At 35.6% G+C, this 24,052-nt stretch overlaps 6 protein-coding genes and 1 non-coding gene across 12 annotated transcripts; 5 read left to right on the forward strand and 2 right to left on the reverse strand.

The window, feature by feature from the left end:
* Positions 1-2,888: 2,888 nt before the first annotated feature.
* On the reverse strand, positions 2,889-5,165 carry LOC103831231. The gene is made up of 2 exons (XM_009107113.3): positions 4,985-5,165; positions 2,889-4,205 (listed from the first exon to the last, which is right to left on the reverse strand). Exon 2 carries the CDS (start codon positions 4,187-4,189, stop codon positions 3,203-3,205), a length of 987 nt encoding a protein of 328 aa, XP_009105361.1. The 5' UTR covers positions 4,190-4,205; positions 4,985-5,165; the 3' UTR covers positions 2,889-3,202.
* A 3,713-nt stretch (positions 5,166-8,878) lies between these two features.
* On the forward strand, positions 8,879-10,622 carry WRKY9 (probable WRKY transcription factor 9). Its single transcript, NM_001302019.1, is given in 5 exon segments — positions 8,879-9,064; positions 9,147-9,272; positions 9,376-9,657; positions 9,758-9,871; positions 10,344-10,622. Coding segments are annotated over 5 exon segments (987 nt in total).
* An 898-nt stretch (positions 10,623-11,520) lies between these two features.
* On the forward strand, positions 11,521-11,638 carry LOC117127036. The gene has a single exon (XR_004449794.1). It is a non-coding gene; the product is annotated as a U5 spliceosomal RNA (small nuclear RNA).
* A 1,012-nt stretch (positions 11,639-12,650) lies between these two features.
* On the reverse strand, positions 12,651-15,297 carry LOC103831233. 6 transcript variants are annotated; one of them, XM_018652705.2, is made up of 8 exons: positions 14,579-14,841; positions 14,399-14,498; positions 14,215-14,271; positions 13,906-14,020; positions 13,678-13,760; positions 13,532-13,593; positions 13,354-13,450; positions 12,651-13,232 (listed from the first exon to the last, which is right to left on the reverse strand). In XM_018652705.2, exons 1-8 carry the CDS (start codon positions 14,839-14,841, stop codon positions 13,170-13,172), a joined length of 840 nt encoding a protein of 279 aa, XP_018508221.1. In that variant the 3' UTR covers positions 12,651-13,169. The 6 variants fall into 6 exon arrangements, with proteins under 6 accessions (XP_018508221.1, XP_033131196.1, XP_033131199.1 ...); XM_033275308.1 differs by having other exon boundaries at positions 12,884-13,235; positions 13,906-14,011; XM_033275307.1 differs by having other exon boundaries at positions 12,884-13,235.
* A 1,603-nt stretch (positions 15,298-16,900) lies between these two features.
* LOC103831234 (E3 ubiquitin-protein ligase SDIR1-like) lies at positions 16,901-19,421 on the forward strand. The gene has a single exon (XM_009107117.3). It carries the CDS (start codon positions 18,410-18,412, stop codon positions 19,157-19,159), a length of 750 nt encoding a protein of 249 aa, XP_009105365.1. The 5' UTR covers positions 16,901-18,409; the 3' UTR covers positions 19,160-19,421.
* LOC103831500 (putative zinc finger protein At1g68190) lies at positions 19,355-20,738 on the forward strand. Its single transcript, XM_033276040.1, is given in 4 exon segments — positions 19,355-19,378; positions 19,510-19,612; positions 19,615-19,805; positions 19,920-20,738. Coding segments are annotated over 4 exon segments (516 nt in total). The 3' UTR covers positions 20,118-20,738.
* An 842-nt stretch (positions 20,739-21,580) lies between these two features.
* LOC103831236 (zinc finger CCCH domain-containing protein 15) lies at positions 21,581-23,763 on the forward strand. The gene is made up of 3 exons (XM_009107118.3): positions 21,581-21,666; positions 21,793-22,395; positions 23,064-23,763. Exons 2-3 carry the CDS (start codon positions 21,808-21,810, stop codon positions 23,403-23,405), a joined length of 930 nt encoding a protein of 309 aa, XP_009105366.1. The 5' UTR covers positions 21,581-21,666; positions 21,793-21,807; the 3' UTR covers positions 23,406-23,763.
* Positions 23,764-24,052: the final 289 nt, after the last annotated feature.

Raw genomic sequence — 24,052 nt, forward strand, 5'->3', positions numbered from 1 at the left:
AAAACGCCATGTTTTTCAGTGCCAAAGTTTAAAATGGTTAAGAGTCAGTCATCAGTCTCTTTCACCAGGCCCTCTTCACTCACTTCCATGATTTCCTTCTTCTCCTTCCTTTTATAATCATCTTTATAGGTCATGTCACATCTTGACGACCCAATTCTTAAATATTACTATTACAATTTGATTTCATTTTCTTGTTACCAGAAATATTTACTCATTGGACCACTTAGTTTCTTCTCAAATGATTTCATTATTTATGTCTCCGCCTTATAGGTTTTTGTAAGTTTAAACAGATTGATAATTTATGGTCAGCTTATTGATATATGCTTTTTTATATGCTAACAATAAAATACCCATAATCCGATCATTGACATTAGATAACAATAAGAGATACCTACCCATACGATAAATGAAAAATGAGAGTTAGGTACAGCCGACTTTGTACCTCTATGGCTCTATCTCCAACTTTTTTATCTCCGTCTCCCTGTCGTCTCAGTGAGATATATATAGCAAAAAAAAAAATAAAGACGGTATAACGTCACAAATCAGTCATAAAAAAACAGATATCCAGCAACAAATTGCACAAATAACATTTAAGAATAACATAATTGGTTTCACTTCTTTACCGGGAACCCAAACATTGTAAATAATTTTTTTTAATGTGAATTGAATCCAAATGGCAATAGTTAAATCCGCAACCCTTTTAACACTAGGCCAACTCGACATTGGTTTAATCTTCATACCGAAAAATGGACATAACTGTATAGAATAACATAATTCTATAGTTTAATCCTCATACAGAAAAATGGACATAATTAAGAAATGGGGTTGATATAGTGTGTAGAACATAATAACATAGTTTACTAGAAATATAGATGATTAACTGTTGTCATTTTAACTGAGATAGAATCCTAGACTGAAATCATACTAATCTCTAGACCTATTATAAAATTCGATGTTTTGTCACTTAAGAAACCTAAGGGTGGCCAATTAAATTACACGTAAACAATATCAAATATAATTGTGTTCGTCATGTAATACTTTATTTTGCCCAAAACCCCTTTAAAGAAGTAAAAGAAATCCAAGTTTCTCTATCAATTTACAAAATTTCTAAGAAATAAATTTTGTTTTGCTGTTCTTGCATAATCTCGTAAAAGTCCAATCAAGATGTATAATGTATCTTATCACAAAAATATGTATAATGTATTAGCACCTGTAGATCGTCAATTACCAAAGAATAACATTCGAACTGAATCTTAGACATACCCTTATTATATTCATAGTTAAACAAGCTTTTGTGAAAAAACAAACAAATCGTTTCTGTAATCCATTTTCAAAGTAAAGTCTATCAACTTACTTTTTGGTGTCGAAATAGTGAATATTTTTGGTGGTGCCAATCACATGGAATGGTTCTTTTAGGTGGTACAAAAACTGTTATCATATTCATCATGCATATAATCTGCATTTCAAAGTGATCCTATAATATAATGTATAACAAGACGAAAGCACGTGCATGAACTTTGTTTAATGACATTTTCAAAGAAACTTTATTCTACGGTTTATTAAATTTGAAGTTTCAAGATATGTTTTCCGTAATAAAACTTTTAATCTAACTTAAATCATATATATTTGCACTACAATCTTCGATATTAATTAAAATAATAAAATATACATTAAAATATTACAAACAGGATTGATTAGTAATACATTAGGTTATAATAAACTAATGATATTAAAACACACACATTAAATAATAAATGATAAATAAAATATCAAATTATGCAATAAAATTATTTTATAATGTTGTATATATGATCAGTTTATGAATCTTAAAATATATATTTATATGTTTGTTAGTTCTTATAGCTTAATAGCTAAATTTGATCAAATCATATATTTTGGCAAGTGATTATATTTATGGTATATATAATTATAAAATTGAAATAATAAATAATAAATTATTTTGAAAAGATTTGTAAAGAAGAAATATGGAAGCTCATATAGAGTAACACTATAAATTTAAAGTTATACTATTCAGTACCTTAAAATTTTATATTTCAAAAGCATTTTTTGAATATATTTGAAGTTGTTACTTTTGAAAATGCTATAATGCGCTAAACGATAACGCTCAAGTCTAAACTATACAAAAATAGAGAAATTATATGCTAAAATTTTCAAAAAAGTTACCGACATCCATAAAAGTAAGCTTTATTCTACTTCAAACTTTTAAAAAGACAAAATGTTTTTCCTCTTTTTCGGGTAATAATAATCAATAAGATGGCCTTCTTTTGTCTCTCTTCTAGATGACGCTTTCGGCTAGAGATCTTTTAGTTAGATTCGAAACGTCTAATGAATTGGTTGTAATGGATAGAATTTTGTTATTGAAGATTATGGAGAAGTGAGACTATTTTACATATGTTTTAAATATTTTCATTTCCAGTTTGTTCTTTTTAGTGGATGGATGCAACTTTTGCCTCAATTCTAAACCCAAATTCCTTTCATTTTTTTGTCAATTTGTTCACAATTACAGTGACCCTCCACCCTTTATTGATTCTGTAATTTGCCTAAAATATGGGGACAAAGACAAAACTCGAAAGCGACGAGTTAAAAGAAAAAGTGAGAAGGATAGTAAGAACAAGGCCCCCACAATTTTATTTATTGACATTTCATAACCAAATAAATGATACGCTTACAAGAAATGAGATCATGCTATTCAAAGAAATCAATCATAAGGTTTTTTGCAAGTATTTGTGGTCTCCAATGCCCGCTCTAAAATTTATGTGCTAGCTACATTCAAATATAAATTTAATATTTTTTAATAATTTAGAAACCATCTCAATATCCTTACGACCGGCCCTGTGGCCTCAAAAGTCTTGATATATACGCTGAAGTTAAGGGAACACGAAATTTATAAACAAAACGAGTAACCAATTTGTTCATCATTGTTGAAATAGTGAGCATCACTACTAATCACCATGCTTATTCACATATGTAAATTTTGACAAAGAAAAGTTACATCAGGATACATTAAAACACAGACCTGCTTCTTTGACAATCAGGAGCAAATCTGAGTCAAATCCCCAAATTCTCCAATGGTGAAAGCAGTAAAACAGGTCACTTGTATTCTAAACCATTACCATAAAACTTACCTGAAACTCAAAATCAGACAGAAGGGTTTTGTTTTTGAGCTTGTGATCTCTCTCTCTCATCTAGGAGGACCTGGTCTCTGGTTAGCTTCTCTAGCTCTACGTCTCCTACCTGATCGTCCTAGTAGAACCCGTCCTTGTCTCCTCATTCGACTTGCCAGAGAGGTACTCTGCCTATCTTCCTCTTCCTCTCCAGAGAAAGTCATCTCATTTGTTCCATTCGAATCTGAATCAGAGCGTCTTGTCTGATTCCTTGACGCCTCAACAGCATGCATCATAAGGATAACATTCAAAAAATTTCTACCAAACCCAGCATCCATCCCTGAACCGTTGTAATGATCACCACCCTCGTCTGAGTCAGAACCGTTGCCGTCGTTGTTGTTGTTGTTCCTTTCTATAACGTAATCCCCAAGCACCGTTGCACCAGGTATTAACGACCTAATCGTGCTCATAACATCATTCTGGTCATGCTCAATCTCAAGCCTTCTCCAATTCTGCTCCACTTCAGGATCAACTTCACGCGGCCTCGCACAAGGATGGTCCACTTTCATGTGTTTCCTCAGCTCTTTGAAGTTTCCAGCAAAGACACAGTTCTCCTGCATACAGGTCCTCTTCTTGAGATTCAAATAGTCACGCGCAGGCTGCACGATCGTCCAGCCTTTCACCTGGCCTCTACAAAGTGGGCACGTGAGATTCCCAAGCTCGGACTTATTGCTCGGTGGACGACTCGCTGCTGCTGCCTTTAGCTTAGCTGACGCTTTCTTGTACTGATCTAAGCAGTTGGAGTAGCGGAAACTGGTGCCACACATGTAAGGACGACAACCCTTGTCATGAGATGAGCAGAGGAGAAGAACAGCGTTGTGAGGACACTCCATGCAAACCGAGCAGATAACATTCTCCCAGTTGTCCCTCTTCTCTATACACTTGGAACAATCTTTTGGAAACACGTTCCTTGTGACGAGACGATTAGAAGATTGGAATTTGTAAGGCCTTGCTCTGATCCGTCGGGAGTGAACCCTGCGTCGTGTCCTTGTAGCTTTGGCCATAACGTCACAATCACACCTGTACAAGTACTCATAACGATTAAGCAAAAACAATCACATAAAAGATTGTAACAACAACATAACCAGAGATCTCTTCCTCGAAACTGCAGATATTTCGCAGAATCACAGCGGAAAAGCCAGTCAATAAATGTTAACAGCAGTAACAAAGATATACACAGTCATCGATCAGTGGAATTGCACAATGATAAAAACCATTCATGGTAACACAAAAGAAACCTAAGTAAGTTCACAAAGGAACTGAAAGAGATCAAACAAACGAAGTAATATGTACCTCTGACTCACTAATTTGTAAGCCTACAAGGGTGATTAACAGCTTCCAAGACAACATAATGACTAAACTCTGAGCAAAAGGATTCTAAAATGTCATAGGAACAAAAGTGAATAGGATAAAACTACAGGACAACCAAGGGAACGTGCAGCTTCACGGAACACAACAGTGAATCAAATAATTAAAATCATAGCAATGAATCTAATCCACAAGGGAGAATAATCACTCTCACGCACATCTCAGATCCACGATAAATTTATATTAAAAAAAAAAGGAATATCCTCAATTGTTCGATTCATTTCCCAGAAATAAACAATTCGACAAAGTTTCTAATGTCCCAGACCTAATTGAAATCGATAGATCAAGCCAATCTCTAATTTCGAATCCGAGATACTTTAATTTAAATCGAGATCTCTTCACTATAACTTAACAGGAAGCTAGCGTAGAGCAACATCCAGATCGCTGAAGTTATACAGGGAGCATAGAGAGAGAGAGAGACGGACTTTAACCTTTAGGGATTGAAGATTAGGGTATGCCGAGAGAGATATAACGAGAGGGACGATGGATGAAGAAGGAGGAGGAGAAGAGGAGAGCACCACCACTGCTCCCCACCAATTAGCTCTGTGGATTCGGAGTTTCTCTTTCCTCACGCCACGTGTGGTGGAGCTATGACCTCCACGAATGCGTTAGCCTGACGCGCCCATGGATAAGCCTCTTTAAGGCCCATTATGCTTCACCGTTGGGTCTGTCTCATCAGGAATATTCTCGCGTATTTGGTTTTTAGATTCTTCTATATGCTCTCTCAAACTCAAAATTAGGCCTTAGACCGAACCAAACCTGCCAAACCGAAATTTCGGCTAATTCGGTCAGTTTAGTGAGATATTTGATTAGATTCATTTAGCAGGCTTATTAAAAATAAATCAGTTTTCGGTTCTGTTTTTCGGGTTTTTCAAAAAAGAAAATTTACTAACCAAATTTTAGACCAAACTAACGGAAATTGCCCAAACTTTTCCGGTTCAATTCAGCGAGATTTTGGTCGAGCTGAACTATTTGAATTCCGAATCACTGAACTACCCGAACCTGCAGACCTACTCAAAATGCCGCTGAAAACGGCTAAAGATCAAAAATTATAAGTAACAAGAAATTTGACTAATTAAGAACGAGAAGTTACTAATTTACTATATGTTTAAACCACGTGGTTAGACAGATTTATATTAGGCTTCCAAGTTCCAACGTTTAACTGTGGAAGGAAGATATGTCTAGTAACGTTGTTTGAGGAGATTTTACTGTTTCGTCGTTACAAAGCATATATAACTTGGCGACTGAAACAAAGTCTTACACGTCTTGTCCGTGGATTATATTTGAATGGGCGTTAAAGGCAACAAAACAATGCAAGTGCTTATGGTGGAAGTTAAGAGGCTTGGCTGCTTTTATCCTTGACTTAGGGCTTCCAAAACAACTGGATATGGACTAGTTTGGATATCAAACCAATTAGATTCAGGCTTCTTGGAAGATTTTAGATAGTTTTGGATGGAGGGTCATTCATTCTCTTTCCCAAGAATCAATCATAGACGAGGGAACTATTTACAACTCCAGTTCCCACAGCTATATGGCTAAATCCTACGTATTTTTGAATAATACTAAACATACATTTTGTGTAGAAAACTATAATACTATATTAACACTTTAAATTCTGAATTGTTAAACACCATTAGAATGCAGCAAGAAGAAAGGGGGAGGGGGACAACATAATGTAAAGCCGCAGATGGGATTTCGATTTAGAAGTTGACCTAGGGACATAAAGATTTAAAATGAGAGAAGAAATCATAATATGCAGACCTAAGGGACAAGTGAAATTGCATTTGACCTTTTTCTTTGCTTGTGGATTATAAAAATTCCAACGGAAGATATGGCTGCGGCGCCGATTACTCTCTTGTTCCACGCTTCCTCTGCCAAATTTTTCATTTCTTATACCATCCATATGCTATTTAATTATATTTTTATGTAACTGGAAAGTTCCTTTTTGGCAAGATTTAAGTAAAAGAACTGCATGCATATATCTTTTGACACACGCATAGCTACTTATGTTGAAATGTTAATCCAACGTCGATAAAGTTTGTTGTAGTCTGATATTATATTGTAAACATTATGTGTAAGATATATAGATGATTTTATCTGTTATCAATTGGTTCTGAGATTAAAAAGATGTAGCAAACCTTAACTTACATATAGTTAGTGGTTAATTTACAGTTGCAAAACTGTGTGTTGAGTATTCAATTTATTTTAGTATCTTGAAACAAATTAAGGAATTTGTTTAATGGTAAGCTCTGGTTATGAAAACTGTTGGCTAGCTAGTTGATTAATAATTTCAAAACTGTATGTTGGCTGGCTATTCAAATTATATAAGCAGTTTAAGCAAATATTGACTACAATACACAATTATTGAATTAATGAGTTAATAAATTTACGAGTTTGATTCGATGCTAGAGAGATGTTCGGCTGGTCTAACTTTTTTAAAAAACTTGTAATGCCCTACCTACACTCAAGTACAAATTTATCTCCACATTCTTCATATAATTTTTTTAGTACCCAACATACAATTAAAATTGTTGTATAAAATTAGGATGTCTTAAGCGGTCAGTTCCTTTACCGCTACGGATAGAGAGATGACTATCAAACTTGCTCTTAATTCTATTCCAACTATTGACCAGTGCCTACCTTTCGATAAGAAAAATAAGTTTATTAAATGAATGTGAGATAAGATTATATATATACACATGATGGAAACGATAAAAACTGAAAGTATGGTAGTTGACTATTTTTAGATCCGATCCCAAGGCAACTAGTATCTAGTTCTGGACTTTTTTTTCTTTGGCATCGTATCTCGTTCTGGATCTTTTCGTACGAGTTTAATAGTTGCTGATTAAATCATAAATATTCACGTTAGGAACAAAAAAAATCACAACAATGATGGCACATACATAATGCAGAATTTGGCCACATGTAATGTACATAACAAACCAAAAACCCAACAATATATAGCATTAACTAGGCTATAATATTTATGAAATAATTTTTTTATTGTCATTTGTTACTTTCACCTCTTTTTTTAATTAACTTTATAAATTTAAAAATTACTTATTTGAGTTTTTTAAATAACTATAAAAATCATAGATTTTTGTATATGAAACGCTCACGCGCTACAAAAAACTTTAATGTCTATTTACAGGGTAAAAAGACATGACTCCCAAACTATGACTATATTCTTAATTGATTGGTTTCCTATGAATATATACAAAAATGACTCTTATATTAACACGCTTAACTAAATAAAATCAAAGGGCTTTAAATATTTAGCAGATGGTCATGACTTTACTGATTAAATACATCATATATTCCGACGTTCTCGCCATCAAATTGTGCACCAACACGTACAAAGCTTACAAGAATAGTTTTTTTTCTTCTGAACGACTGCTTACAAGAATAGTATATCTCATGCATATTATACTATTTACAAATCAAACTAACTTGTCTTTTGGTATCAAGTTGTGTATGTCATATGAACTGACTTTGTTTAAGAAATTGCACAACGAACGTAACTAAAATATCCTCGCTCCGCGAACGCGTATGTGTAGCATGAGGGCTGCGTGAGAATACAAGACCATAACACCAAGATTTGACCTTTCAGAAAATATATTTTGAAGTAGAACATTTCAATAAAACCTTCAAGAGGAAATTCAAGACTCGTTGACTGAGTTATATAATAATCTAATTCATTACATATTAAAGCTAAGTTACAAAAAAAAAAACTCATAACAGATTTTTGGATGCTTTGTGATTTTGAGATGTCTAGTGATAAAATATATAAGTACGTTTTGATCCCACCATTCTTTTTGCGTGTGTGTGTTATGATCTCGATCTTTACAACACTACCGAACTATGCATGTACTTATCTGAAAAAAACTTAGGCATCTGATTATAAACACATCAATACTAAAGTTGAAAAATTAGCACACATCGACGGTCTTCTGTATTTCACATGGTACAACAGTACATGTGACCGGAAGTTTCCTGGACCCTAATGCCCAAATGTTGATAATACAAATGATGCTTTTAAAATGTTAAAGAATCTTCATCTAATTCATCCATGATTCCATGGTAACTCGGGTTTAATTGTTCTAAAGGCCAAAATTAAACGCTTAATTAATTGATATGGATTGTTTTATCTTCAAGATAATACGATTACTTAAAGAAAGTCAAAGCTAGCTTTAGATGCGTACTAGAGTGAATAATACAAATAGTAAACGAAATTCTGATCAGAAAATGGAATTTGACTTTAGCAGTTCAAAATCCAAATCTAACAAACAAATACAGAGGTTTGCTTTTCATCTCCATTAATTGACATGGATCTTTCTCTCAGACTTGAGAAAGAGAAAGATGAAGAAAGATCAAAACACAGCTGTGAGAAGGAAGAAGAAGATGATGATGAGGCTAGTGAAGATAAAGATGAACAAATGGTGAAAGAAGACGAAACTGAAGATTCTCTTTTAAGTTCAAAATCCCGAAAAGAAGAAAACGAACGTGAAGAGGTACTGACCATACATTAGAACTTATATATTAATATTGTGTGCAAATAGGTTAACATCCATAGATGGAGATTAGCTCTTACAGATGCAGATCGAGATGGAACATGTAAAAGAAGAGAATATGAGGTTGAGGAAGCTTGTAGAGCAAACCCTTCAAGATTATCGTCAGCTCGAGATGAAATTCCCGGTTATCGATCAAACTGACAAGATGGTGAGAGAATCTTGTTTTTATACACGTTACTTACATATGTATTAGTCACACTTAATTAACAGGTATATATATATATATATATAACTTGATGTCTTTTAAATAGGATCTTGAAACGTTCCTTGGGGCACAAGCCAAGGCTCGGAAAAGAGGAGTCGAAAGATCTGCTTCCTTGCCTTCGGTAGAGGGGGAATTAGGGCTTTCACTTTCTCTACAGAAAAAGCAGAAACGAGAAGAGGGCAAAGCAGCTGAGTCTCATAACACACAAAGATACAATAGTAGCAGCACAATTCAGGGACAAGATATAAACACGCAACGTGTCATAACGTCTTCACCGGGGAATAGAAAAGCCAGGGTATCAGTGAGGGCGAGGTGTGAAACCGCAACGGTGAGTTTCTTTATATATACGATCTTAGACTCAGTTTGGAGACTGGTAACTCAAAAACAAAAAAATTAAGAAATGTTTTTCTGTGTATGTATGAATGAAGATGAATGATGGGTGCCAATGGAGAAAGTATGGTCAGAAAACAGCGAAAGGGAATCCATGTCCAAGAGCTTATTACCGATGCACCGTGGCTCCAGGATGTCCCGTTAGAAAACAGGTAAGCTCTGCAAGAAGTGCAAATACACATACCCACAAATTCCAGGGTATTATAATTTGGATAAAATGTATAAGATAACCAAATCTTAATATTTATTTACTGAAATGACAGATAAAAGATTGTGAAATAAGTTATTTATTTATCTCATGTGTTTTTAAAAAAAAATTAACAATATTGGATTTCATGAGGGTTTTTAACAAGTAACATTGATTTTTTTACCAATTTTGATCAAACAAATAAAAATATTCTATCTAGGCTCTATATATAATTGATTCGTTTCCAACAATAATTCTATAGTATTGTGTTGTGGGGGGCCATTTTATATCAAGTTTTTTTTTCCAAGCAGCATACACTTTTACAAGGTTTTAACTACGTTAGTTTAAATCACTCTTAGTTTATGTGTAAAACTGGTTTTGTTTTATATGCTATATATGTGTATATAGTTTATGTAAGTGCTGTTGCGTTTGTGAAGGTGCAAAGATGTTTAGAAGACATGTCGATATTGATAACAACCTATGAAGGAACACACAACCACCCACTTCCGGTCGGAGCAACAGCCATGGCTTCCACTGCCTCCACTTCTTCATTCTTGTTACTTGATTCTAGCGACAACCTCTCTCATCCTTCCTATTTTCAACAAAATGGCAACGATAATCGATCCATAAGAAGCTTGATCAACTTTGATGATCCATCATCTAGAGGTGGAGATCATGTTTCATCGTCCCAAAACCGGTTGAATTGGATGATGTAGAGTTTCCCTGTTTCTCTGGTTGATTTCCTTTCGTCCCATTATTCTTATATTACAGAAGTACCCAACATGGATTCTTGCCTTTTCTTGCTCTTGTTTCTTAACATTTATTGGTCGTACATACAAAATTGAAGGTTGAAAATTGTTTGTTTAGTTTCGTCTGATGCTCACTTATACTACTATATAAGAGTAAGGTCAAATCAGCTAAACGACCAAAGTGACATGTAATCATATTATTATATCACATTATGCATAATCATGTTATTAAATACCACATTGTCAAGTATAATAACATGACCTAGTTAATGCCATGTTATTTTCGCAAAACCCGCTTGAAGTATAATAAGTTATTGGTGTTTTTGAGCCATTTTCTTATGATTACTGAATGGCAGAGTTCTCTAACATCATAACTGGAGCGATCTGTCCTGCCTTCTTGTGTATATGCTCTGCTTTATTTGCTCACCACACAGAAGGAATGTGAAATGGGTCTCTCCAAAAGCAGCCGTTGAACCTAACTTCCATCTCCAATGTGTAGTCTCGAGTATAAAAGCATAGAGAGATTTGTGTTTTGTGTTCATGTATGCGATTCAATAATAAATAAACCAATTGTCACTAGATTATATTACATACACTTTGTATGTGAATAATCTTCTTGTTCAATTACTTAGACATGCGTCAAGTGCACCCCTCGGAAAGAAGAAGAAATAACCTTATAATTGATTTTTATGACATTGTTTACCAAAAGGGAAAAAGTACTGTTATCGTAATGCATAGGCCCAGCTACAGCCCACAAGGCCTTTTAGTAAAGAGTTTTTAGCTCCCACATCGGAAAGCTGAGAGGATTTTATTCGGGAGACTGTAGCATAAATGGACTTCACGCTGCGGATGTTAAAAGTCACGCAGCCATGTGGTTTGCACAAAGCGAACTATTCTTTCGCCTTTTACTAAAGAATACCGTGTGCTCTCCACTCTTAAGTGGCATACGCCTATTTTTGGAGGGTTCTGCTTTTTAAGTGCATGCTAAAAAGGAAATGGATAACAACACACCAAATAATCAAAAAGATGACACAACAACACACTCTTCTATGAAAATTTTACATTCACACATACTTTTTCCTTCTTCCATATCATCTAGACATACTCTCTACATGTGGAGTACTTTACTGTACTCAAATGACTGAACTACCCTAAAACCATGACTATTCTAGTTAACTCTTCTTACCATAGTTAAATTTATTATTTTTTACTCACAACCCAATTTACTTCTTTACCAAATTTTATTTTCTCTTCTCTCTCTCTCTCTCGTCTCCTGCTTTTCACCAACTCTAATTGTCGCTGATTTTCCTTCCCCGCCACATCTCTACGTCGACGGTTTAACCCGCCGAGATCCTCTCAGATCTCCGATTACTCAACACAATCCTCTCAGACAATCTCAAATTACTATATCCTTTAAAAAACCATAAATGTCGTTGATTAATCTCTCCTTGCCGCAGCTCTAGTTTCATCCCGTCTTGTTCGCCGATTCTCCGTCGATACGAAGTTAGAAGAAGTACATGTATAAAATGGTGATGTTATAACGGAAGGTGATGGCGTGACTAATTGGTGGTGGTGGCGTGACAAATCATTGATCTCCTCGTTGCCGGTGGCAGAGCGTGAAGGAGGAGCAGAAAAGCTTGATGGTGGAGGACGAGACAAGACGTGGTCAAGCTGGACTGGTGGTGCTGTTAGACAAAGAAGTGCAAAAACCTATACCTATGACCACACCAACTTTGACCATAATAAACCTACTTTACCGCTTAAAGCATCGTTGGACTGGTGGTGCTGTTAGACAAAGAAGTCGCCGGAGTGACCACACCAACTTTGACCATAACCAAAAAATGTGCAAAAACCTATCCTTATGACCACACCGACTTTGACCATAATAAACCTACTTTACCGCTTAAAGCATCGTTGTACTGCTTTCAACGAGAACTGTCCGATTTTTTCCTAAAATATATTCATCTAACGGCTAGCAAATAATATGCCTGTTTCATGTACTATCAATTTTTACCCATTTAATTGGGACCAGCCCATGTAACGACAATCTCCAAGAAAGTTGCTTAACCTCTTTAGACTTAACCAAGGTTAAAAAGTTGTCCATCAAAAGGGTTTTTTGGGGAGTAAAATAGTTAAAGTAAGGGAAAAAGTACACCTCATTCACAAAGTATGTGAACATGCAAAAAACAATAGGAAAGTACTCCTAGACGTAAACGTCTCCTCTTCTATCTCCCACAGAATATCATTTTATACACATCGCTTAGAACTCTCCAATAACATTTAAATGCTAAGTTGATCAATCTATAGACCTTGTCAAGAGGGTTTTCAGTTTGGAGCCAGGACCAGGACTTACTATTTTCTTAATCTTATGCTGGCCTGGCGATAAAAGATCTTTGGTGTTACGAAAGAATCACACTTCTAGAAACTTCCCAACGTGTGGTGAAAAATATATAGTGAGCTCTTTCTCTTTTCTTCCTCAAATCTTCTTTAAGACAATTTACAGGTACTTAATGGTCACCCTGAAGGCTCTTGCTTCATATGGAAACCACCATTTTGCATTGTCTTTAATGGCATAGCCTGGCACAAATCGAGGAAACCAAAGATGAATCTAACAACATGTGTATATATCTAACCAAAAAAAATCCACTACAAGTCATAAAAACCATTTCAAAGATGAGAGAGCAGCATATAAACTTACCAAGGTTGAATTACTCAACAAGGTAGCTGAGAGCTTATCATTGATTGCAACCGGCAATGGTGGCATCTGGCTCATCAAGCCAGACATATTATTCATGCTGCTCAAATTAAAAACATCCATTCAACAATCTCCATCAATATTATATAAAAAAATCCCTTTGAAAAAAGTATAAACTTACTCATTTTGGATGGTGATAAGGTTGTTCCTTGTCTGACAAAAGAGATCTATGTTATCATGTACCTGTTCATCATAATCATCAGGAGAGATAGCGATTTTAGCAAGAACGCATTTACATTCTTTTAAACTAGGTATTCTAGAGGTTACCTTATATGAGGATAGATTAGCTCTAATTTGACTAAGAGCTCTTACATTCTGTTCTAAGAGACTGATTACAAAACCACTTAAATCTGAGACAGAACAACCAAAAAAATTTAGTTACTCATCAAATTCAATTTCTATGTGTAAAGTCTTCTTCTATAACTAAACTATTTTTAGAGACCTGGAGTTGGTAAATTAACGTGTTAAATTTCTGAGATAAAAAGAGATGTTAACCTTCAGATGTAATATGTTTATTACTGGAGCTTGTAAAGGGCATCAAGAAAGGGTACGAAGCCATGCTATCAGGCAAAATAGAAAGTATGCTTGAAGACAATCCTGTCTGCTTGTCCTGAATGAAGAAATATAAAATCTCTTAGAAACAAAACCTCAATTTAACAAGATTTAAGAGTCATTCCATCTCATTCCTAGGACCATACTATTCAATCTAACTTGATGTCAAATAGCAAAAAAAAAAACAAAAGGACGCTTTTCTTTGTGTATTTAAGAGTGTCACTCATCAAACTGAACAAATGGCAAGTATACCTTGCTAGAACTTATTCTTTTTCCACAGTTGAATTCTTCTGCTTTTCTTCTCTTTCTCTGTTTAAAAAGAAAAAAAGAACAAATGAACTAAGAAGGCATTTTACAGAACAGAGAAGATTTTTCGCAAAACTCCAAACAAAAAAAAAACTTTGAAAGTTGCAGATAGGTGAAAACAGAGCTTTACCGTCATCCATCTACACCGCAAAGCAACATCTCGAACGGTTTTTTCAGGTAAAGTGGCTGCAATTTTTATATACTTCATGATACTTGGCTTATCCTTATATCTGCAAAAACAGAACCAATTCTTTCAATCATATCAACTTCAAACAAAAGAGAAGACTCATTGATATAAAGAAACACTCACTTCTCAAGGCCAACCTCCAGTTTGAGCTGTTCTTCAGTTGACCATTCACTAGCCAATGAAGTCTCTGGCTTGATCCCAGAACCCGAATCAATAGACGAATTCGAAGAGTTCCCATTTTGAACATTACTGATCATATTCATCCCCAACAAGGACCCACTTCGACCAAAGTAAGGACCCATCGGAATCATCTCAGACGAGCTCAAAGATTGAAAATTTATAGACTCGTGAGGGAACCCGGAGCTAGATCGTGTAGCCATCCACATAACTAAAGAAAGAAAACCACCATACACACACAAACACACACACACACACACCTCTAAACCCTCAACATCCCCTTAAGATCAGCTAAAAAGGAGCAAACTTTATGAATCGAAATCAAAATTATCCCCGAAATCAAACTAATTAGACTAAACCCATCTCAAATCCGAGCTTCCTTTGGTCGTGTAGCCATGGAAGGAGGAGAATAGGATACGAGTAAAAACTTCACCTTTGATTTTTTTTTTTTTTCCTTTGAAGTCTGTTTTTTTTTTCTGTGTGTGTGTGAATTCTCTTAACGAAACCAAAGTTGGTTTTTGTTTACCAAATTACACCAATTATCTGCGTCTCTTTTAGTTTGTGGAATTGCTTTTTTAATTTGCTTCCGCCTTCTATCGATTGGAGAATTTTTAGAGAAATAAAGATTAGAAAATGGAAGAAAGTATGTCTGTATTGTAGTGTAGTGTTATTATCCTACTATATAAAAGGAGCTAAATCCTAGCTTTTTTAGAGGTGCCACATGGGCAAAATAATCTCCACCTATCAAACTGCCATGTCACTAGTGGACTGGGCTTCGAATTAAAATTGCAATAAAAGATTTGGGCTTCGTTGTCGCTAACAAAAATCTCGGTTTGTCTACGATTTGCCGATAGGCCAGGTAAAGAAAAATCTCGCAGCCCAGCCCATTAACCCAAATCGCCGTCTTCGTAAAACTATTTCCTTCGGACAATTACTTATTTCAACTGTCAAACTATTTTCTTTTGAATTTTCTATTTTTTCAGACAATTTATTATTTCTACTGTTTTTTTTAACAATGTGTGAACCGGCTAAGTTTCCTTTCATCTTAAAATTGTCCGCCCAAGATAACACAACCCCCTCATTTCACATACAATCACTATAAATTTCTAAAAAAAACCTAAATTCTACTATCAAACCCCACCCAACAAATTTATAACTACCAGTTCCAATTACTCATGCTTCAACCTCAGTCAAATAATTTATGGGCCGGCCTACTTTAATTTTTAAATAACCTGTCAATAATTTTTTTTTAAAAAAAAACAAACCATAACTATGTTCACTTCAAAAAATATGAAATTAATAAAAGATTGGCAATACAAAATAATTCTCATTCTTATCTGTGCAGAACATGCAGCAGAAGATCAAAACAATTGGGGCGACACCTTCGGACCGTATCCAATAATCGTTAGGATCATTAGGATGTGGTCCATCACAAATCACAAAAATAAAAATGCTTTCCTAGGAACAACTTTCATTTGTCTTGACATCTAAATTTGTCTTAAAAATACTTACTTTTAATTATTCCAACTACATTTCAAATGATGGCTTTTAACCACTAAACAGGAACAAATAATGAAAGGGAGGGTGTCTATTTCTATGTCTTACACAATCTACCAACGCTTCGAAGAAGGGAAAATTTATCACATTAGATATTTTAATCTTCTTCCCAATAACCAACGGTACATGCTTACTGTTCAACCATACATAATCAATATCAATGAGACAACAATTATTACACTGATTCAAGAAAACATTCCACCGATCCCTTCATACATATTCCTGCCCCAACGTTACCACCAGTTGATCAGCTTAGCAAATGCAACCAACTTCCTCCCAGGTAAAAAAAAACCAATAACTCTCTCACATACAAATAAATACTAAATTTTTGTCCATAAAACCAAATTATTCCTACACATATTGTTGGCCGCATATGCCTCATCCAAGAAAATGATTTATATAACCACTACACAGATTCAAAAATCATCATTGGATTGCGTTTAGATAGGTACTAACTTTTTATTAAATAACAATTAGTTTACAACCAAACAAAATATAATACAATAATTATTTGTAGATCAAAATTGGTACGTCTAACTTTATGGGACAAGGAGGCGTCTAATTTGTACCAGGAAAAACAAATCGTAATCATCACAAGTATCATTCCACGGTTACATGAAGGTAGTAAACTAAACATAAAGTTTATGTCAAAATAAATGCTTACAAATATTTGACTTTTTCAGGAAAACTATCACTCACAACCACACCTGGATCGCACTTCTACTTTGACAACGATATTGGTATCATACAACACTTCCAAAAGAGGAATAAACTACTATCCTAAGCCTCATAGCAAACGACACCGGCCAACTTTTAAGAAATTTACGTTACCGCTTCCTACGTCCATTAAATAGGCACACTCAAATACTATTTTCTCTTACGAATATTGAATTCCTCAAAACAATTTATTATTCAAACTTACTGTTGTTTAAAAAAAAAAATTGATCACCGTTTTCAACGTCTTCGCATTATAAAATAAACAAAACATAACTTAACTTTTCAGAAACTTCAAAACTCCCAATTTTAATTGAACTAGACTTTTATTAAACATGTAATCCGCGCGAAGCGCGGACACTGACCCTAGTATACTTAGTGAAAACAACGTCAACTTTCCACCATTTTCTCATGGAAAAGGATAAACTCAAAGTGAAATCCAAATTTAACACTTCTAGTTTCCAACATAATAGGAATATTAATGTGAAATTGAAAAATAAAATAGGATTTTGACTGTAAGCAAAGAATAGAATAAAGGAAAAGATTCCTTCCGCTAGTTGTAGGGAGGGAGGTAAGACCAAGAACATTATATTCATTTGATTTTGTTTACTTTATACTAGCATTCTTGTATTTTAATTTATAAGTTTTTTAGTTAAAAACTGCATATTAAAATATTTTGTTTTTAATATTCCTATATAAAATATTTTATTTAGTTTTGAATTTAATTAAGTACTTAATTATTTATTTTTGTATTGGGTTTTGAAAATAATTTAGTTCCCACCTCCCCCCCCCCCAAAGAAAATAACAAAAATAGAGGATATATTATTATTGTTGTTTGGCACTTTACAAATATTAGAAGAAAATATGAAAATAAATTAAAATTGTAGTTGGTAGATCTTGGAATTGAGCAAACAGTGCGAATCCCAATAACAAAGCATTTGATGCCTTTCTTCTACCACGCTTTTAAATTCCCAAAATTTTATCAACTAGGTCTTTAATGAGCAACTAGTCTCCTCGTTGTCAAAAGTCGAAACTATTTGATTAGATTCATGGTATTTTTTTTCTTGCTTATATGCAAAATTTACCTTAGCATCCCAATAATTGTGGAATAAACATATTTGCTCGTACAATGCTTCAATTATATCCGATATCAGGGTTTCCAAAAATTGCAACTAATATATGCTAAATTCTAAGGAAGCACTAGAACACTGGTCCAAGATCTGGGCCGTTCATATAACACCCATCTTTTCTTAATCACTCTTTACCATAATTGATTTTCTAAGCATCATTAATGTTTGATTCGTACAAGCCAAATCACCAAAGATTCCCGAGTTAACATAAGCAGACGCCACACGACACCATTCTTCCTCTAGACAGAAAAGAATAACACAACACACTCGTACAGGCTTCGTCTTGCCTCGTCTTCAAAACATGTACACGTATGTAGGTATAAATGCATATGTTTAAACCCTAATCCAAATAAAAGACTAAATTTCACGTTAAAACATGGCATCTAATCCGTATCGTCCGAGAGTCATTGTAAATGGAACAAGAAGAACAAGAACGTTCCACTACTTCTACTGCCGTCATTGTAGCCGTACCATAAGGCTCCGAAACTATGGTCTATATGGTTCTTTATGTCCTTTCTGCTCTAGAGAGATCAATCTCCACGACGAGCTTGACATTATGAGGCTTAACCGATCTTTTTGGGATACCGATACCGATTGGATCACTCTCCATCTTATCAACTCATCAAGAAGTAACCGGTTTAACCATGAACTAGTTAATGATACCGATGACGACTTCGTTGATGCCATGCCTAGCGAACGTGTTGGTCCACCACCGGCCTCTTTATCGGCCATCGAAGATTTAAAGACGGTGACAATCACGGAAGAAGATTTGGCAAAAGAGAAGGTTTGTGCGATATGCAAAGAGGAGTTTGAAGTTGGAGAGGAAGGCAAAGAGTTGAAATGTTTGCATTTGTACCATACGAGCTGCATTGTGTCTTGGTTGAATATTCATAATACTTGTCCCATTTGTCGCTTTGAGGTTCGCTTAGGCGTTTCGGGAAGTGACATTGACGGAGGAGGGTCTCGCCATGTCGACCATGATAGATCAAATCGGTCGTCTGGGCCTAGGGTTTGTTCTTTGTGGCCTCTCCGAGTGATGTTTGATTGGGTACATAGTCTTTTCGTTAAGATTCCTCCTCCTGATCTAACTTTCATGGCTATACTATTATGCTTTCATGTTTTTTAATCATACATATTAATTCCTAAGAATAAACTTATAAGAATAACGAACAACTGACATAAATTTAAAAGAATTGCATACAAGGTTAATATTGTATTTAAGTAGGAATTACAAACTATTATGAGAGAAAGGCGAAGAGCGGCGTTTGAACATTTTGCAAAACAAAGCTTGGCTTGAACATGTTTATGTAATAATAATCGAATGACCATTATCTTTGATTCATTTGCAAGTTGTAACTGGAATAAATAAAAATCGTGTTGATAATTAACTCTTTTAGTTGGAAGACCTTATAGTCGATGAAATAGATAATGTAACAATATATGATTACAAAAATGACACCACATCAGTCATGACAGAGTGAAGAAATCGTATCAAGTCAGATAGTATTTCAGGTGCAAAGAGAAGCTGGTTTTATCTTGAGACAGATTCTTGAATTGGTGAAGCTTCAACTCAGGAAAGAGATAAGAGTTTGTCGGTGACAGAGCAAGATGGTCCTTCTCCATTGGAGCTTCCAAAGCAATCTGAAGAACGTTTGGTCCATCTTTCACAGACTGGAAAATATCTGATTGTTGATTTTTCACACTTGTCTTCGTCTTCTACACTTGGTGATTCCTATTGGGAATGCAAAAGGCCATTTAACAAGAACAATCAGGTTTGGTTTAAATATTATCATGCGTGTCTTCGTGGTGTAACCATTTTTTTTTCCTTTTTTTGAATGAAAAGGTGGTGTAACCATTTAGTTACATAGTTAGCTCTCTTTTTTCAGCTGTGGGATCAAAATCTACAAGACATTGGAGTTTGTGAAGATACAATTTGTGATGACCATGACTTCCATATACCTGACATTGATCTCACTTTCCGAAACTTTGAAGAACTTTTTGGAGCTGATTATGATCTAGTTGCAGATGATAACAACATCTTATTTAAGGGAACATTACATCAGCCCATTGTGAGGTATATATAAGTCTATAAAGTCTTGACTCTTGAGCTAACTATTTTATATATTCTTTTGTAACCTAAGGTCTTTTTACCTTTGATATGTCCAGGTGCATACATTTTCTTCACCATTCAATAACTCTATAATTGCACCAAAACAAGCTTTCTCATCTTTTAGGAAGCAGCAAAATTCATTGCCCTCTCAATCACTCAGAGGAAGTAATCTCTTTTTGCTCTTTTCTCTAACAGTGCACACGTCAAAACGCCATCTCAAGGCTCAAGGAGAAGAAGAGGGCAAGAGCGTAAGTATCTTCAGAGACTATCTTCCATTAACCGTATACATAAGAGTATATAAATCATAATGTTAGTTGCATTCTCTTGGATTCAGAGAGGAGAAACAAGCTTAATATGGTCTCAAAAGTAAAAGAAGAAGACGTGGTACACGTGTGTACATAAGAGCATCTGCATTGAAGGTTCAATGCAGAAGTTCACACCTTTCCCCAAAAAAAAAAATATTAAAATATTCTATTTTTGGTGAACTCAGCTCTTGCAGGGTCATTGGGATGAACCTGGTTCATCACTGTATCGCGGGTCCCACGCCACGTGGCGGCCCGTGATTGGTCCGCATAATTTTTTTTTTTTTTTTTTTTTTTAAATCAAACAGAAAAGTTAAAAAAAAAATAATAAAAAATTAAAGTTATGAACCTCCCTTAAGGTTCATTGATGCTGATGCCCTAAGACACTAATCTAGCTGTTCATCTATTTCAGTTTCATGCATGTTACTGTTTGATTATTTGCTTCACCATCCAATATGTAATCACCACATTTCACCAGAATTTTAACTTTATCCTTAATGTTAAATCAAAAGGTTACTTAACAAACAATGACATTGACAATGATAAGATATGAACAGTGGAAATTGTAAAGACTTTTTCAGTGTTACCAAAACCATAATTGTTGTATTGATGAATTTTTGACAAGACCACTTAAAAAGAGGTTAGTTATAGTTGTGATAAATAAGCAAACTTTCTTTTCAATTTTAAAGTTTTTTATATAAACCAATCAAATTGCAGAAGTAATATTATTTTTTAGTAAAAAGACCAATCTTAACCCTCGAAATAATCTTCAGAAACAAGCAATTAGTTGAAACAAATGATTCTCTAACCATCACTGGGCCTTGGTTATTAGTATCTCCAGCTACTATGGCTTCTTCCTAATTATTATCATCAAAAAGTACACTTTGCTCTTACTATCAACATCCAATATTATATATTATTTACATGAAAATGGTCAAAATTAGTGGCATAAACTTAAATCTAGCTTAAGACTCAAAGCACTGTGGTTCGGTGCTTGCTTCCTCTTTTTTTTACCAGAGGTGAATCTTTCTGTTAGTTACTTCTAACAACCGCCTTATTTTTACTTTTTAATTAAATAATTATTTTTTAAAATGCGAAAATCCATCTCCATAATAACTTCCCTCCAAGAGGCCACTATAAATACCTGCAGCTTCTCCCTTTCTCGAGCAAGAAAGTTTCCTCTCAATTTTCTCGGCACTTTCTCCAGTTTCTCGACTCCAGGTCAATCTCTAACCGTCAATTTTCTTTTCTCCATCATATAAATTCGATTATCCACTAGATCTGATGTTCTTTCCTGTAATTTTCCGCGATTTTGTGATAATCTGAATCTTTGATTACCAATTACAGAATCGCTGAGGAACGATGGAAAACGAAACGGCGCCGTTTAGTTACAGCGGCACCTCCGCCGTTGGAATCGTCAACTCTCACGGCGAACCTTCTCAGCTCTACCACTCCAGCCGCAGCGTGATGCAGCAGCGCCAAGATATGGTGAACCGAGAGGCGTTGTGCTACACGCGCCTCCACGAGGCGTCGCTCGAAGCGGAAGTGCTGCGTCTCGAGAACACGGAGCTGCGCTCGATGAATCTCCACCTCAAGAAGGAGCTCGACCAGCTGATCAGATCCTCTATCCAGAACCGATTCGGCTACGATAGGGTTCCGTTTCGGATGCTTAGCAATCTTTCGATCGGAGGAGGGAATAATCGCGGCGCCGAGGACGCGGAGAATCAGAACCGCGCGGTTAATCGAGATGACGTCAGCGATGAGAGTCCGACGAGCGTGATTGCGAGTGAGGATCTGAACCGTTCGTCGCTGCCGAAGAGCATCTCCGTGAGATCCAGCGGTTACTCTAAGTCGAGCCAAGGTGTTTGTGGTGGCGCCGCTGCTCAATGTGGAAAACCTCGTGGAGCCGTAGCTAAGCCTGGAGCTTGTGGTCAACAACTCAGTACGACGGTAACTAATCTCTTCTTTGCTTTCTTGAATCTTGATCGTTAGAGTTGATTACAGGAATCATTGAGACTACAGGGTTGATTAGCTTTTGAATTTGACTAAGTTTATTTGTTGGTGTTGGTACAAGATTATTTAGAAACATTCGTTCAACTGAGTTTATGATTTAGATTCTTTGAGTAGAAGAAAGAAACAAAAGAACTGTATTGATGCTGTTCTTAGAAGGCTGAACTATATAGATGTTAAGAGTAATAGTGATGAATGAAGAACCATGAATGACTGAAATGAAATGCAGGAACCAGTACATCTCGGAAGAGTCTTTAACTAGTGATTATGGTTTAGTGTTTTGAGAAACAGGTAGTCATTGAAACACTATAGATGTTGCTTAGCTATTGAATCTGAGCTGCATGTTCTGATACCTCAGTCCTCTGTTCCTCTGCTTTCGTTGAACTAGAGATGTAGAGAGTAATGGTGATGAATGAAGGGCCATGATTGAGTAAAATGCAGTAAAAATTGTATTTATGAGAGGAGGCTTTAGTTAGAGTCGATGTATGAACGGTTTAACTGTTGAGTCTAAGCTGCGTAGATGATTCTTTTTTATGAAAAGTACCACAATCCTCTGTTCCTCTGTGTTATTTGAACTAAAGATGTAAATGAATTAATGGAAATTGCAGCAAAGGGTGTATGTGCGAGGAGGGAAGAAAGAAGAAGAGGAGGAGATAGAAGTGGAGGTGTACAATCAAGGGATGACAAAGACAGAGCTCTGCAACAAGTGGCAAGAGACAGGGACATGCCCATACGGTGACCACTGCCAGTTCGCTCACGGCATTAAAGAACTCCGCCCAGTGATCCGCCATCCTCGTTACAAGACTGAAGTTTGCAGAATGGTTCTTGCTGGTGACATCTGTCCTTACGGCCACCGTTGCCACTTCCGCCACTCACTATCTGAGCAAGAGAAACTCATGGCCGCTGGTTGCAAACCCAACAACAAGTCCTCCTTCAAGCTGGTTAAATGACCAAAGGTAAAATGAAAAACAGAAGGCTTGGACCGTATATACCTATAATTGAACAGTACTATACTTGCCCTATAGAGATATTGGTAGCTATTCAAAGGATTTGGCAAATAGCATATTGGTAAAAGGAAGTGAATAATGTTGCATTCTTAAGAGCGTGTTTTGTGACTATAAGTGGGGTACTTGTTTGAACATTGCTTATTCTGAGACTTTGAAATCCGAGGAGCATTCTACGGTTGTTAAGATGATTGTTTTGTTCATTACACAGTAGAAGTTCTAAGCTTTTTTCTTGTATATCTCTAAATGAGAGGTTTTCGATAACCAATGTAAATATGCCACTCATCTGGATCATGTGCATTCACGAAGGCTAAAACATGTAGTCCTTTAAATTAAGGGAGAATTTTTGAAATAGCAAAAAAAAAAAAAAAACTAAAATTAGATTCATAGAGTGAGAGTAGAGAGACATAAGAAGGTGATGGAAGAGGCTTACCAAGCAGAGAGAGAAACAGACGCTCCTACCTCTCTCTAAAAAACAGATCTTAAAACCCTAGCTCCGGCTCGGCGGCCGCCGGAGCCGGAGGCTTTCTCTCCTCCCTTAACTCGTTTTTCTCTTTTGCTCCTTCCCTGGCCGTAACTCCCTCTGTCTTTTT

The sequence above is a fragment of the Brassica rapa genome, chromosome A07 (genome assembly GCF_000309985.2).
Source record: "Brassica rapa cultivar Chiifu-401-42 chromosome A07, CAAS_Brap_v3.01, whole genome shotgun sequence".
Lineage (NCBI taxonomy): Eukaryota > Viridiplantae > Streptophyta > Magnoliopsida > Brassicales > Brassicaceae > Brassica > Brassica rapa.

Excerpts from the sequence above, each read along its gene's own strand:
- LOC103831231 (XM_009107113.3), bottom strand. The coding sequence starts at position 4,189 with ATGGCCAAAGCTACAAGGACACGACGCAGGGTTCACTCCCGACGGATC.
- LOC103831236 (XM_009107118.3), top strand. The coding sequence starts at position 21,808 with ATGGAAAACGAAACGGCGCCGTTTAGTTACAGCGGCACCTCCGCCGTT. Across the intron at positions 22,396-23,063 it reads GTCAACAACTCAGTACGACG|CAAAGGGTGTATGTGCGAGG; the intron begins GTAACTAATCTC and ends TGGAAATTGCAG.
- LOC103831233 (XM_033275303.1), bottom strand. The coding sequence starts at position 14,841 with ATGTGGATGGCTACACGATCTAGCTCCGGGTTCCCTCACGAGTCTATA. Across the intron at positions 14,272-14,398 it reads TGCGGTGTAGATGGATGACG|AGAAAGAGAAGAAAAGCAGA; the intron begins GTAAAGCTCTGT and ends CTTTTTAAACAG. Across the intron at positions 14,021-14,214 it reads AAAGAATAAGTTCTAGCAAG|GACAAGCAGACAGGATTGTC; the intron begins GTATACTTGCCA and ends TTCTTCATTCAG.
- LOC103831234 (XM_009107117.3), top strand. The coding sequence starts at position 18,410 with ATGGCATCTAATCCGTATCGTCCGAGAGTCATTGTAAATGGAACAAGA.